Source organism: Nanorana parkeri, unplaced genomic scaffold (assembly GCF_000935625.1).
Source record: "Nanorana parkeri isolate BGI_ZX_2015 unplaced genomic scaffold, ASM93562v1 scaffold20, whole genome shotgun sequence".
Classification (NCBI taxonomy): domain Eukaryota; kingdom Metazoa; phylum Chordata; class Amphibia; order Anura; family Dicroglossidae; genus Nanorana; species Nanorana parkeri.
Genome location: NW_017306288.1, coordinates 601,728 through 618,550, shown reverse-complemented (window position 1 = coordinate 618,550; position 16,823 = coordinate 601,728). Strand labels below are relative to the sequence as shown.

General features: G+C 41.4%; 1 protein-coding gene across 1 annotated transcript in view; it reads left to right on the top strand.

Annotated features, from left to right (window-relative positions):
- Positions 1-16,823, top strand: part of MNAT1 (MNAT1, CDK activating kinase assembly factor) — a 107,622-nt gene that overhangs the window by 61,004 nt on the left and 29,795 nt on the right. The window contains exon 7 of the mRNA XM_018562047.1: positions 16,327-16,415. Coding sequence (XP_018417549.1) covers positions 16,327-16,415 — 89 coding nt within the window. The remainder of the gene's footprint in view (positions 1-16,326; positions 16,416-16,823) is intronic.

The following is a 16,823-nucleotide window of genomic DNA, read 5'->3' as shown; positions in this document are numbered from 1 at the left end:
GGGGGTTGACTGTCCTATAAACAAGCTGTTTTAGACATGCTGTCCAGGGTTAGATCTCCGAGATTAATTAGTAAACTGTGGAATGTGCTGCAGCAAATGTGTGTGATTGGCAATCACATCTGCTCCAGCAACTGGTGGCGGGGCCTTTCTGCCCTCCTGTTCAGTTATTTCCAAAAAGGCTTAAGAGTCCTCTGCCACATTCTTCTTTTCCAAGTTGGAACTAATAACCATCCAGGAAAGGATCCCTGGTTTAATGAGGGGGGAAAAACAAACAAGGTCTTTTTTTTTTTTTTACTTGTCTCAGCAAAATAAAAATTACAGTAGGCTATGTCCTCTGAGTCAGTTAAAAGGAACCCTCTACAGAGATAAATCCACAACCTACCATTGCCAACATCCTCCTTTTTATTTTTATATTCACTATCAGCCTTAATAGCATTGTAAACTCTATCGAGCAGCATAGTTTGCTTATGTGCATTTGGATTGTGGCGTTTTGTGGGGGGCTGATGGTTCGGCAGCTGTGCCCTGGAATAATCAGCAGCTGAATCTTCTCAACCAGCTTCCTTATAGCCGATTAAAAGGATTGTCCACATGATGGCCATCCGTCCCTAATCAAGCGTGACCCCACACTTATAGCATGTAGTGGGTCACTGACGGGAAAGTGAGCAGCGTTGGTCATGAGGTGGCTCTTTAATTAGTAATTTTATCCAGATGTTTCGAAAAGTGAAGCCATGTAGGAATTGGAAGAACCCATTCTTCCTTCATAAACAGTTGATATAATCTGCTTCTCACAATTGAAGCCTGTTGTGGCAAATATGACTCACAAAAAGTCAATTTTCTTTATGCTAAGTCCATCACCAGCGGGTTGTACTGCCACCTACAGGACGATTGGGCAATATTTATTTTATTTTATTTATTACAGGTATTTATATAGCGCCGACAATTTACACAGCTACATAGTTGCACATTCACATCAGTCCCTACCCTCAAGGCGCTTACAATCTAAGGTCCCTATCTCACATGCATACATAGAGGGCCAACTTATAGAGGAGCCAATTAACCTTCCAGCATGTCTTTGGAGTGTGGGAGGAAACCGGATTACCTGGAGGAAACGCACGCAAGCACAGGGAGAACATGCAAATTCCTTTCAGATAGTGACCTTGCTGGGACAATAGCAAGCAAAACAAATGTAGGCCCGCCCAGGATACTTTTCACAGAGTTGGATAATTGAGACGACTATTAGCCCAATTTAATATTTTGATTGAACATTCAAGTAAATTGGCCCATCTGTCCCTGACTGAAAACTCACATTAAGCTGTACCAGAGGAGGGGGAGGAGTCACTGCAGTGACACATAGTTTTGTGTGTACATTTTAGCTTCAGCTACTGAGCTCTGTAAACAACATGCATTTTGCCACAGTAAACGGTGCATAAAGATTCACCTGTTGGGTTAAAAATGAGAATATCAGAAATATTGATTTGCAGTATGTCATATTGACCCAAATATATATTGTGAAGCAGAAACCTGAGCATAATTCTTAAGCCGTGCAGTGGGGCTACCTGCCATGTTGCTTGTCTAGGGACAAAAATAACAAAGATTATAGTCGCCTAAACCTTGCAGCCGGTCCCTGTCGCGTCTCTCTCCTCCCGGCAGTCTAAAGGTGCCCATACATTGCATGATTCTCGTATGAGAATCGCGGGAAATCCCGTGATCGCACGAGAATCGCGCAGTGTGAATGAAGACGTGCAACCGTTTCTACTGTACGGTCGCACGTCTTTTGTCTAAGGAGCACGCTAGAAAACCAGCCGAAAATCTTACGATTTTCGGCTGGTTTGAACGGTGCTCGGGAGACAAATGCCGAACGGGCCGGTGTGCGCACACTGCCCGTTCAGCATTGCGGTCATCGGAAGCCCGCCCCTCAGGGGGGCGGGCTTGCGATGATCGCAAGTACGATCTGCCTGTCCAAGGCTGAAGGGACCGGAGTAGCAGCCACCTGGCTGTGAGGTTTAGGCGAGTATAACTTTATTTTCGTCCCTAGATGAAAGCGAGCACTTCGATTATTATGCCCGGAGTTCTTTAAAGGTTACTTTTTAGTGCTAACCATAATAAATAAAGAAAATATATGCAGACAACGACATTTTCTCATTATAAACAGAAAAGTATTATTTCTTACAAGTTGTTGGGTGGCTTTACTCATTTAGTCAAAGAGCTGTATGCAAGCGGCAGATCTGATTGATCGTTGTACAGATTCATTGCTTATTAACAGTATTAAAAATCCACATTAAACAGAATGCCTTCTGAGGTGAAACTCCACTGACTGCAAATGCAGTGTGTGCAATATGGCAGAAAATTACAATGGGCCAATATATCAAAAAATTTCTAAAAACCAATGTGTACTTCCAGAGTAAATAAATCTGCCAGTCTTGGTATGTTTTCACAAGGTTTGGCAAGGTAATCGTGCTTACTCTAGGTATTGAAATTATTTTGTTTAATGAACTGGAAATTATCTGTTAAATGATCTGCATAGGGACTGTTTAATCATGTGTTACAAGTCTGCCGCTCCCTTACCTTTACTGTCTGCAGCGAGTTCGGGCTTACAGCACTTCTTGGTGCATATAGTAGTATGTATAATTACCGGCCAAGGCTGGCCTTTTCTTATCCGGCATTGTTCAGCTAAAAGTCTCCTGCACCAAATCGCTATGGTCGCTGTTACCCGTATTTATTGCGGGGCTTGTGTTGGGTCAATGTTTGTCTGAATTTAAGCATAACACTCTGTAGTTCCACCATGGTTATCTGTTATAAGCTTGCTATATATGTATAAAATATACATTATAAAGATTAAGGAGATGTACTGTATACTAAAGGATATGTAGGTTGCCATTGCTGACCTCCAACTAAATATGCAAAGTGCCTGGCTCTTTCTGACTTTGGTTCTTTTTGGGTCTTAAGCTGACCATACACCTATAGATTATCTGCAGATTTTCTATGGACAGATGGAAAAAGTGCAACAGATTCCTCCATCTACGCTAAACTGTGTGGCTGGAGGAATCTCCCACTGGGCCAAGCTTCAGTATCTTGCTAGTCGGCCCCGCTGGCTCTCAAAAAACCTGAACAATGCCTACATCCAATCAGATTGCTCAGGTATTTTGAGAGCCAGCGGGGCCGACTAGCAAGATACTGAAGCTTGGCCCAGTGGGAGATTCCTCCAGCCACACAGTTAAGTGTAGATGGGGGAATCTGTTGCACTTTTTCCATCAGACCATAGAACATCTGCAGATAACCTATAGGTGTATGGTCAGCTTAAAGCTGGCCATACACCTTACAATTTATCTGCAGATGTTCTATGGTCTGATGGAAAAAATGCAACAGATTCCTCAATCTACACTTAACTGTGTGGATGGAGTAATCTCCACATGGGCCAATCTGTTGCACTTTTTCCATCTGACCACATGAAATCTGCAGATAATTGTAAGGTGTATGGGCACCTTTTAGATACCAGAACTTCTGATCTGTATAGCTGTTTAAGGTTGGTGATTATGGCAGCCAGAGAGCCAGATAATTATTATCAAATGGTGGTTAAAGGAGTTGTAAAGTCTAATTATAATCCTAAATGTATATCTGGCCAGCCATATTTGCTCATTAAAGGAGTTCTAAAGACTCAGCTTATACTCTCCTGTTATAACATCAGCATTGTAATAGGAATACATACTGAAGTTGTTTTGGATAATATAATCAAAGCTTACTTGAAAAAAATCCCTTTTATGTAGTGAGCGCTGACTTCCATCTGTTCACCACTTTCAACAACTTCCTGGATTCCCAGTGTGCTTTGCATCCCTTTCCCTGCCGCCTGAGAAATCTCAAATTAAGGCTGAGAAATCTCAATTTCTCAAGACTACATATCCCACCATGCATTGCTTTCAGCAAGCATTGATAATGTTCCATTGTTCAGACATTGAGTTGTAGTTCAGAAGGCCGGCTCTGTGAGAGTTTTGACACAAGGAAGTGCAGATTCACAGGGCCGAGTGAAATGGTGTCCGTGCATTGAGGAAGTACATCCTATGGGCATCTTCAATAAGTTTAACCACTTGCTGACCGGGGTGTTTACACCCCTTCCTGTCCAGGCCATTTTTCAGTGTTCAGCGCTGCGGTACTTTCTGACATTTATTCCGTCATGCAACGCTGTACTGAAATTAATTTTATACCATTTTTTGGGGACAGATAGAGCTTTCTTTTAGTGGTATTTAATCACCACTTTTATTTTTTACTATATAATGAAAAAAGTACCGAAAATTTTGGCCAAAAAAACTGTTTTCCCTACGTTATGTTATAAAACAATTATTATTACGCAAATTTTTTGCAAAATATAAAAGACGTGGTCACGTCGGGTAAATAGACACCAAACATGTCAAGTTTTAAAATTGCGTGCATCCGCAAACTCGCAAAAACTACCATATCCAAAATTGACCATAGACGACGCTTTAAAAGCTTTTACCGCTCATCAGGTTAGTGTTATCAGTGATTGATGGCCCTAGAATTATTGCTCTCACAGCGATGTTCGCGGCTATACGTAACATGTACGGCGTAATGGATGCAATCGTCGTTTACGCACTTAGGTGCACTCGACGCATGTTTGCATGTGTATGTGGGGGGCGGGGGACGTGCACAGCGGAGCTTGGGATCGACAGCAGCGGCTGCGGCGGGGGGCGCACACCCGCACACATAATACAAGCGATCGGGGGTCTCTCCAGACGCCCGAACGCGTGTATGTAAACTGCCATCGCCGGCTGTTTACATTGCAGACTGATTTTCCGCTCGTGCCCGCCGCCTAGCGGCGGGCACACGCGGGATGGGACGTTTAAAAACGCCCACCCGCATTCAAGAAGCCGCTGTCCGGCCGTTTAATTACAACGGCCGGACAGCATGTGGTTTAGTTTTGAATTAAGTTTTGAATTTTAAGTTTACAAACTTTTAGCTCAATATGGTTATTTGGAGTGGGATAGAACTTATGGAAAATCCATAGATACCCTTTAACAATGCAACTGACATCTTAATCGATAAAAAAAAAAACTAAACAACAACCACCTGTTGGACATGTTGGAGGACAATCTGGACAAAAGAAGTGAGTATGTTTTTCCTAATATTTAGTTGGTGTAGACATACTACCTATACATTTTTGGGTTGATGTTGAGGGAATAACAGTTGGAAGTTATCTGTGAGATTTCACACAACTTCTAATTCTAGTAGATATGAGTGGCCACGATAAAAAAAAAAAATGAAAACAAAATAACCTGTTCTTGGTACACAAGTAATGTATCTGAACCACTTGCCCCTCTGTAAAGAACGGGGGAGCTGTCTCTTTACCTAAGTGCTAGGTGTTTTGTCTTTGTACCTGTGCAAACTCACCCACCAGCAATTTTGGAAAGTCCTTTTGGTTTCTTTATATGGTCCCTAGAGCCACTTTGTTTTCATTTTGTAGGCTTTGTAAAATAGTATGCTAGTGTAAACATTCGTTACTTAGAGACTGTGCACCTTTTTAGAAGTAGTGGGCCAATTAGTTCCTGGACATTTTTTACTTTGGTGCCCAGATAAGGAGGACAAGCTGGTGGGTTCAGCTGGCAATCATTTCCCTGATTTATGTGGAAAGTTGCAGTATCCTGACATACTTTCACACAGCTTTTTTAACACAGAACTGTTTTCACCGGGCTGTCGGGAGAGGTTAAAGTAGAATTAAAGTCTCTTGGGTTTTTTTTTTTTTTACATATATCTACTGCTAGCAAGTAGTAGATGTATGCAAAAATAATTAAAAAAATAAAAAAAGTTACCAAGTAGGTAAAAACTTGCCTCTGTCTCCGCCGGTAGCTCCCGGCTGTAAATTCTGTGTTCCCAGAACTGCTGTGCAGGAGGAAGTGAGCGAACGCATGCACAGTGGAGATCACCGGCGGGGAGAGGTGAATGCACGCAGCCGGGAGTGTGCATGCCAGACTCCGACAGGAGGACAGACTCCGTGGGACACAGAAGACACAGCAGTCAGCGCTGGATCAGAGACCGCCACCAACGCTGGAGGAACTGCTGAAAACTACTGGAAGGAAGAAGATGACACTGGTCCACAAGGAGAAAAGCCTCAGAAATAAAAGTACCTACATTTTATCAGAATTGGGTCACTAATAATGGAAAATTAAGTCCTGAGTATTAATTGGCTCCACTTTCCAAGTTACAGCTTCAGGTCAAACTTGCATCAAAACAATTCAAAATTATGAGGGGGATGTGCGATTATGCTCCATAACTTTTCTGCAAAATGTGATATAGCAATGAGAATGGTGCCACAGCAATAATTGCAATTAACCAAATCACCTTCCACTAAAAAATACTGAACCAGATATTTTTGGCGATCACAGAAAATGGAGATCCTGACTTCACTCTGCAAGAGGTTCCACTGTTGTAATCTGGAGCCCAGTAGCTCTGCCTTACTCTTAGACAATTCCAAATCCCTGACCAGGTCATTTAGTTCACTCTGTGAAATTAGATGTGGTTCAGGAGGAGCATACGATGGGCTAAAGTTTAGGTCTGCTGACATCGAGGGCCCCGCATCGGCTGCATCCTGCCAGAGAGTAGAGTAGGGAGTACCATGGGGTACAGGACGCAGTGTGGATGGAATGCTTGGATATTGCACGGTCCATTTCTTTCTTGAGATCCCTTTTGCAATTGGGGGAACCATGCAAAAATAGCAGTTGTTACTATGATTGGTGGATTCCCTCCACACCATTGGGATTGCGAAAGGCATGGACTTTTTCTTCTTGTTTAGCCAGTGACGCAGATAACTTGCACATGTAATGAGGGGCCCAACTCTTGTCCCGATCCCCTATTTTGCATCCAAAATATAGGTGGTATACCTTTTTTTTTATCACTGCCGTCATACTGCACTTTTGAGATGCAAATGTAACCTCGCCATAAATGTAGCAGAAGTTATCTGCCTTGTGTACACAGTTTCGAGGCATCTTGACTTCTGAGGGAAAATATCACGCAACTGTTCCTTGGAAATGTTGGGCAATTAAACTTTCACAAGCCACCAGATGTAACTGTATGATGTGTAGATCTGACCAAGACAAATGTACCTTGCATTAAAAGAACAATACATTAGTTGGGTATTAATCTCTAGTCTCAAAGTGAAGATAAATGTATACACTTCCATGTGGTACCATTTTCATTGTTCTACTGTACTTTGTCGAGAAGTTATGAGGCATCATGATCATCGGACACCTTCCTCCCTTGTAGGCAAATATACTCGCCTGTGTATAAATCTTTATTGTGAAATATCTTGAAAACTTTAGCCAACCAGCACCTGGAAGAATTAACACATTTTATCTCGGAGGTTGATAATTTTCTACAATTTGTAGACCAGTGTCATTTGATTAAGAGGCATCACTTAAGGTAAGTCATTAAAGCAGGTTTGGGGGGTTATTTTGAGTTTATTGTCACTTTAATATCAATAGAATCCAAAATATGATGTTGACACTTCAAAAAGTTGTGGGAAGTTGTGGTCATGATAATAGTCCATTGAAATAAAATTTGTGTCCGGTGTCAACAAATGAATCTCAAATTTAGGACTCTTTAAACTAAATCTTGCAGCCCGACGTTTTTTAGCAGTAAACATACAACAGTATGGTCTCAAAGCATTGCTATTTAAAGAAAAAGGAGATATGGGTCTGGCTGTTTGACCAACTATTTGCCTGAATACTGACCCTGTGCATCTTTTCAGATCAACAACATCAGAGGAAATTCCTTTAATTCATGCTTGATTTGAATCAATGATGCAAAGTATTGAGCCAAAGAATCTTCATGAGAGGCAGAGAACTAGCATTTTCAGAAATAGAGCCCAGCAATGGCAAGCCTTTTATTGCTTGACATATTTTAGGTGTACAGGCCACTTGGTACCTGGGATGTGTTTGGCAGATCCTCTTTGGTTGACCTTGAGTCAAAAAAAGATTATAGAAAAAAGTAGGGCTTTAATTGCACCATATGACAAGTTCAATGAACCACAAGATAATTTGACTAAAAATATATTTTATTGATTACAAATGCATAAAAACGGCCATATTAAAATTCATATAGATGTGTCATGATTGAAAGAGCCCCATAGACCACTCATTCCATAATTAAAAGTGACGTTAAACCCTCAGATTTTTTAACATAAACAAATACTGTGATGTGTGTTTTACTGTAATCCATGGTTGTTTCCCTTCTCTTTGCTGCTCTTCCTTTTAAATCCTCATGTCTTCTCATGCTTGGGGAGAACTTCCCTTTGCAGCTGAGTGCCTCTTCCTGTAGTGCTGGCTCAGGTTGCAAACCTACACACAGACACCATGTATCCCTTTCAGAGACAAGGCAGTCTGCTGCAAAACAGAAGTTCTGCCCAGCATGAGAACAGATACAGATTTAAAAGGAAGAGCAGCAAAGAGAAGGGAAACAACCATGGATTACAGTAAGGCACACATTACAGTATTGTTTTATGTTAAAAAATCTGAGGGTTTAATGTCACTTTAAGGCATATCATGTACCCAAAACATAATCAATATATTCAGAACCTGCGCACCTGATTAGAATAATAACCATTTCAACGCTGATAATGATAGTACAAAATAATTGTTTTGTAAGTTGTGTTGAGTTAATAGATACCAGGATATGCCGAGTTTTAAAATAGCACACGAATGCGAAAATGCAAAACAAATCCCCCAAATTGTCCATAGGCGACTTGTATATCTGATTACAGTAAACGATGACCCTACAACTTTTTCTCTAACTTTGGTGTGCACAGCAATACCTAGTATGCGTTAGAGTTGTAGTGTATGTGTGCATGCCCTGCACACGTGTGTGCATAAGGAGGGGGGGGGGGGGTGCAAAATTTTGTTTTTCCAACTTATTTAAATACACTTTCTTTTTAAAAAAAGATTTTTAATGGAACTTTATGGCTATTACAAGGGGGCTGACTTATTACTATGCATTTACTTATATGTATGTTACTCATCAGGGTGGTAGGGTTTTGGGGGGCTTACGTTACTTTTTACAGAAACGTGCTCTGCATTACAATCTAGAAGAGGTCCTCAGATGATGTAACCTTAACCCTTTTAAGACCGGTAAACGTCACATTTGGTGCTAAGAAATAATTTAGCCAAAATGCTGAATGCTGGTTTTTTTTTTTGTTCAGAGGCAGTAAAAGTGAGTATGTAATTACCATACAAATCTCTGAGCACAAGGCTTCCTTCCTCTGGATGAGGCTCATTAAGTTCAGAAATAGGTTGTGCTCGACTATTGGTTTTCAGTCTTGTCTTTTTAAGACCCATCGAAAAATCAATGCAATTCTGCTCAATGCTGAGCCAAGCAGTTACCTTGAGCAGGCGAAAACTAATACGACTGTTGCCTAGGCAGTACCTGCTTTATTTCCCTATGTGAATTTTAAGCAGCAGAAGCAGCCCAGAATCTTTGTGTGTTGGAGATTTGACTAACAAATACTCGACCCACCCTACCTTTTCTTGTTTCTGTCATGCTGCGCTGTCTACCTTTTTTTTAATGCAAATATGTAAAAATAATTCATCTGCTGACCTTGTGTCAACCTGTATAGGTTTGCAGTCATGTTGTATTACTCTTTCCGGGTTTTTCTTTTTGTGTTTATTTCATGCCTGTATTACGTTCCTGAAAACAAATTCTAAAGCAGCAGTTTGTCCTGTGGAAATAAACCTGGTAACATCTTCTAATGGAATTGCTGTCATATATCACATTTGGATATATTATTTTAAGTCTGTTATTTTTTTCAGATTTTAAATATTCTTAAATATATTTGATGAATTTAATATTCTTTTAAACTTTTTCCTATGCAAATATTTATAGGGATGTGTAGCTCTATCCTTTACTATATCATTTCTAAGTTCCACTTTCACGTTGCCGCCGTGCAATTCAGCCTCTTCCTGCTCTTTCCCAGTGGCATCACACCCCCAGCACACAACACACCTCCCACACACACACACACACACACACACACACACACACACCTTTCCCCAGTGACATTGCACCCCCAGCGCACGGATTTGTCTTTCCCCAGTGACATCGCACCCCCAGCGCGCGGATTGGTCTTTCCCCAGTGACATCGCACCCCTAGCACACGGATTGGCCTTTCCCCAGTGACATCGCACCCCCAGCGCACTGATTGGCCTTTCCCCAGTTACATCGCAACCCCAGCACACGGATTGGTCTGTCCAGAGCTACATCAATTTTTCCTCAAAATCTTGTAGTGATGATGGGAGAGTCGGAGCACTGTGTTATGTCTTCTCCGGCACATCCCAAAGATTCTCAACGGGTTTAAGGTCTGGACTCTGTGGTGGCCAATCCATGTGTGAAAATGATGTCTCATGCTCCCTGAACCACTCATTCACAATTATGACAAATAATACAAATATACCCGTGCCATCAGGGAAGAAAAAACCCATTGATGGAAAAACCTGGTCATTCAGTATATTCAGGTAGACACCTGACTTCATTTTTTGGGGGCATAACATTGCTAAACCTAGACCTATTTTCCAGTGCAAGGCTCTGACCTATTTGCAGGTAAATCCAGGTGGTGTATATGCATATTTTTTAGTATTACTATTATTATTATTTTTAAATACCATAGATATATGAGATCACTATAGAGGGCCAAATGAGCAATGCAGACTTACCACTTCAGAGTAGTAGCACAGTACAGTTTTATGCGTGGCGATATCATGTTTGGCAGATTATAACTGGTGTGACCAGTAGAATAGGCACAGTGTTTCCCCACTGAAGAACAAATCTCTATGAATGTTGCCGGTGAATCTTCCCAGAGCTTTTAGTTAGTTTTTTTTTTTAATGCACATGTATTTACCACTTCATGAACATGCCTCTAAAATGCATCATTTGCCATAGCTGTGGAGCTGTAAGAATAGTCTGTATGTGTTTGTGTTGGGGATATTAGATTACAAGCTCTATCGCTGCAAAGCTTGATACAAATGGCAAACATATATTCTCCAAAGTGACATATAATATGTCAACACTACACTTGTATGTGAAAGAAAAAAAAAGACCATTATCCAATTACTGTTATAAGTTCTGGCAGCGAGACGTTTGAGTGTCAATAGTCAGCAGTGTAAATCTACCTTGTGGGGACTTAGTAGGCAATACCGGGCTGAGGTTCTAACCCTTCATTACTCTATCCAAAACTTTAAAAAAATAATTCTGCAAATACACTTCTTCAGTATGGCCATACGTCGGCTATATTTCTTGCCTTATAAAGAAGGGAAAAAATATTAGTTTTCACTATATAACCTGAGTGGTTTTACTGTTGCATGACTTGCAGATCTCTTTACTAGGTCTGGTTGGTTTTGTTTTGTAAGTAACCTACCTGCTTTTCTCTGTTTCTAATGTATACACGGCCTAAATCTGACATTGAATCTCATGATGTCATTGAGGTAGACTGGTGATTGAGTGCCCCCTGCAGGCTTCTAGTCCAGCAGTGCCCTGTGCCGTCTTCAAAGCCAATTAGATAATTCGTCATGTCAGTTACACATAAAGACAGCATATCTAATGATCCTTGGCAATGCAGAGCACTTCCTTGTTGTTGTCTTATTACTTTAGTAGGTTTTCTTTCACATCAAAGTGAAATTTAAAACACTCTGAGGGGAATTTATCAAAACTGGAGCAGACAAAATCTGGAGCAGTTTCCTAGGGCAACCAATCAGCGTCTCTCTTCAGTTTGTTCAGTTACAATTTTAAAATGAAAGCGAGAAGCTGATTGGTTACTATGGGCAAATGCTCCAGATTCTGTCTGCTCCAGTTTTGATAAATTCTCCTCCTCATATTTTTTGTGTTTGTAACAGGCAAAGGGGTACACAAAGGGACCTTGTACATGGAGTATTTCTCACCTGAAAAGTAAGATGACCAGAAAAAACATCTCTATTCTCCCATGGTAGGGGATGAAAGATATACATTTTTCTAAAATGTTGGCAATGAAGAGAGATTTTAGTGAATATTCGCCATGCATTTGAGTTGATGGAGAAGACGAAATTAATGTCTTGGAGGTTATGGAATGATACAAGACCCTAAGACCCGATCTGGTACTGAACAATGTAACCTCATTCTTATTTTTTTTTGCACAAAAAGTAAAAAACGGCTACATAAAAAGTAATGGGGATGCACTGATACTGGTATTTTGGTATAGAGTACGAGTACTGATATTTTTTTTCCCGGTACTCGCTAATACCGATACCGGAAGTCCCATAAAGGGGAAGCTAGGCCGCGTGTAATAACTTGCCACCCGGCTTCCCGATTAGCAGGTAAGCCGTCTCCGTGCTTCTCGTCACTAGGTGACGAGAAAGCATGCAGCTGGCTTTCTGGCCAATCAGGAAGCCGGGTGCCGTATAATGGCGCGGTGCCCGGCTTCCTAATTGGCCGGGAAGCCGGCTCCATGCTCCCTTGTCATGAGGTGACGAAGCATGAAGCCGGCTTCCTGGCCATTCAGAAAACCAGCTTCTTGACCAATCAGGAAGCCGGGCAGTGAGTCATTACACGTGGCACATTATAAGTGACGAGGGAGCATGGAGCCGGCAATCAGGAAGCCGGGTGGCATGTAATGACTCGCTGCCCGGCTTCCTGATACAGGAAGTATTGGTCTAGGCATCCAAGCATTTGGGCAAGTACGAGTACTCGGCATCGGCACGGATACCGATACTAGAATCGATATCGGTGCGTCCCTAAAAATTAACATTTAAAGTATAACTAAAGTAAATTTGTATTTTAAATCTGGATAGTGGTGAGAGGTCAGAGTTACTTTGAGATTTCTGTTGTTGTTTGTTTCCCTGTTACAGAGATCACACTCTCTAATTGTCCTGATCACCAGTATAAACGGCAATGAAACGTCAGGGTAAATCCAAAATTTTAAGTTGCCACCAGAACAGGAATAGAGGAAAATCTTCCTATTTGACCAGTGACGACTATCGAAGATGGGATCTTCCTCACATTTGAGGCTAGGTTCACACCGATTTAGCCGCACGATATCGCACAAAACAGACATTTGCATTCAAGTCTATGGAAGCTCTTCACACCTTTGCAATTTGTCACGCGGTAGAAATCTCTTGTCGCGCAAAAAGGTACAGGAGCTTTTTTCGGGCGGTTGTTGCGCGATTTGGGTCCCATAGACATTTGTATGCATTGGCAACCGCATGATTTTCAAAGCAAAATTGCGCAAAGTCTGATGTGTTAATGCTATTGAGTACTACATCACACCCCAATATTCATGTCCAAACTCAAGTTTATACGAATTATAAACTATTTGCACAGCCAACGCACTTTGGGGCTGTACCTCCACTCGGTTCATCGGGGCTTGGAAAAAATTAAATAGAGAAACAGTACATGTGATCTCAATGATAAATCTATAGTTGGATGTTATTGAAGTGGGTTTGCACAGCAGTTTGCCAGCAGCTGGTTCATACAGCAAAGCTGTGTATTCTTCATACAATGTGGCAAATGTGTTGCAGATAGAAGCATGAAGCTGAAGACTTAGGCATAGCCCTACTTTGTCCAATGTGCTACTTTCTGCTACTTTTCTGGTAGACAAACCTCTTCAATATTGTAAATATATACAGCATATGGTTTTTCCCACCTCAAAATGTAATTACTAAGCACAGTAGAGCCTTTATGAGCTTATTGATTGTTATCATTAACAAAATTGGCTTGGAGACTTTGTGTCTAATATTACTGTTGAGAGATTAAATCTCTTCTTAATTGCTTCACATTTTCTTAACAGCTTTGCAAACATAATTTAAGAACTGCTTATTTTTTTCCCATTATGTGATATTACTTCAGTTTTATTAGTGTATCCAAAATTGTTAGTGATTTATTGTAATTCTTTTCAGAATCATTTAGCAGATTTCTAATAAAGCTTTTTTTAACATAGTCCTTTGTATTGATAACAAGATGGTGTTCTAGGATTCCTGGTGCCAAGTATGTTTAAGCCACATTCACACCCAGGCATTTTGATTGCGCATATTTATGTGTGACAAAACGCTCAGCAACTAAATTCCCATTAATTTCAATGGCTCTCATTCACCCCTAGTTGTTTTGTCACAAGCCACAAATTGCCTGTCGCTCAAAAATGTACCTGAGTTTCTTTAGGGCGTTTTTGCGCCCGTTTGGCCCCATAGACTTCAATAGAAAAACGCAAGACCCATGTATTTATGAGCCTTTTTATGCGCGTTTCCCCATTGACTGCAATAGTTTTGATCTGCCAGTCAAAACTCGCATCTTCATATGCGCGCGTCTAGCTAGTGTAAAAATGGGCAACAAATGCGCAAAAACTAGCAAAATATGCTAGGCAAAAACGCTGACACCTAGGTGTGAATACAGCCTTATAGAAATCTTAATTTAGCATGGCTCCTCAGATTGCGATTAAGGCACCACACTGAACCAGAAAAAAAAAATGTAAAGTGTATTTCCACTTTTGCAGCCAAATTTGAGAAAACCCCCACTATATGTTTGTGTTCCCATTTACACAGCATACCGAAAAAATATTTCATCAAATATATTTCTTACCTTTTTAGATGCTTCTTTGGTGAAGGTCTTTGTGCAGATTCCAGGCCACTCTGAGCAGTTTGAAAGTGAAAGGGACTAAATGAGCTTCCTCTTATTAGTATACAATGCTTCTAAGTTTTAAACCTTTTGTTAGGGCCAGGGGTTTTAAAATCTAGTTTACTAATTTTAATTAAATCTGCCAGCACAGCACAGACAGGCTTGAACAACTTCCCATAGCCCCTCCTTAACATTACATAGAAGGGGAGCTTGGTAGATTTTTAAAGCAAGTTAAAAGCACTTAAAAATGTAATCAATTTCTAAATCTTTTTAAGTTATACAATGTGAATAGGAAGATTTAACAAAGATAAAGTACTATAGGTGTCATCTCAATTTGTCGAAAAAATTATTGGCCACCACTCCAAGGTCACTCCGTGATGGACTACAATCTGATGTTTAGTTTACTAATTTGTAATGAGATTATAGTCAATCATGGAAGTGAACTTGGAGCGATGGCTACTTTACAACACACACAGGGACCATGGGGAACAATGGTTGCCACCCTTCAGAAGGAAGGACAGTGTTGGTATTAATTCAGAGATGATTTCAGGATCTATCCCATGTACCCCATAGCTGGGATTAAAGGTCAAGTCAGTGGCGGATCCAGGGGCAACGGGGCAGTTATCGCAGGGGGATGTGGGGAAATTTTTATGAACATTTAGGAGTAGCTCATCAATAAGGGGCATGTCGGCCATGTGCTACCAGTGTGCCTGGGGACTGGCCTAGTGCTCCCTGGCACCAAAGGCCAGTATATGGGACCCCATCACCAGTCCTCTATAGATTATGGTATTCTGCATTGCTGTATAATGTATTTCTGTGATTTGTAGTCCTCTATAGATGATGGTATTCTGCATTGCTGTATAATAAATTGCTGGGATTTGTAGTCTTCTGTACTGTGGCAGAACTACCAGGGTCACAGCAGTTGCAGCTGCGGCCGGGCCCTAGCATTCTGCCACTTGGGGGGCATGGACAGGAGGAAGGGGCCCCCGGTAACAGCCGACATTGCAGGTTGCCGGGCCCCCCATCCTTCAATCTGGGGTCCTCCATCCCTCACACTGTGCCTGGACCATGTGTATCACAAACCACCACATCAATAAAACACAGTAATCTGTAGTGTGAACGACAGACCCATTTTGATGACAGTAATGTGCCAAATGTTTGGCAGAATATCCATTCCTGTTTACAAAAGTGTCACGATGTGTGGGACAAACAAAGGCACAATTGCTGTCATACATAACAAAAACCTACAACATAAAGTATTATTACAATATTCTGTTCTATAAGCAACACCTTATTTTCTGGCAATGCCCGAGACTAGACTCTGGATCTGCCCCTGCACAAGAGTTGCTTCCTCGTTGGCTGACCTATGGCCAGATGACGAGGGCATTAGCAGTGGACGGGAGTCAGAGCAGATAGTTCTAGCTGCTGTAGAACAGTGAGGAAAGGCATGGAGCGGTCATCTATGGGACATGGCACAGCTAGAGGCAAAACAACAGCTCCTACTGTACCCCAAGCCTCCATTTACTTGCTAAGCCATGACATAATTGAATCGTCATTGCCGTTCCTGAATGAGCTGCACTGTCAGTCAACACATTGCAGTGGAGTGAGTGGGTGGGACCAGTCACCCAGTTTGTTAAAAAGTTGGTTACTGGTATATATATATTGATATATATTAAAAATGTTGATTGCTTTTTAAAGCTGGAAAATGCTTTGTATCATTATCAGCCGATTAATATAGACACGCATGGTCCAGAGGTCCCTCGTATAGAGATGCTGGGAAGGCTGGGGTAAGTACTTGTGTCCGGTAATGTGTTTTTGCAGAGTTGATATGAATACTTGCACAAGGTCCTCTTCTTCCTCTTTTGTTTTTGGTAGTGGGCAGGTCTTTCATGCTGCAGAGAACTACGCCACATAATGACGTGGCCCATTCTCTGCAGCATTCTCCTTTGAGCTCAGGGGGCTTTTGACACATCGCCGAGGGGCTTGCTCCTGACACCTTGGGATCATAGAAAGTGGATTTATTGATGCTGGGTGTCATTCAAACCAGAATAGGACTGATGCTGGGTGTCATTCAAACCTAAGAAGACTGATGCTGGAGCAAGGAGCATTGAACCTGCTAGGGACAGCACTAAAGATAGGCTGAGTATTAAAGTAGAAATGTTTTGTTTTGTTTACTTCTTTACTGTCAGCCTCCC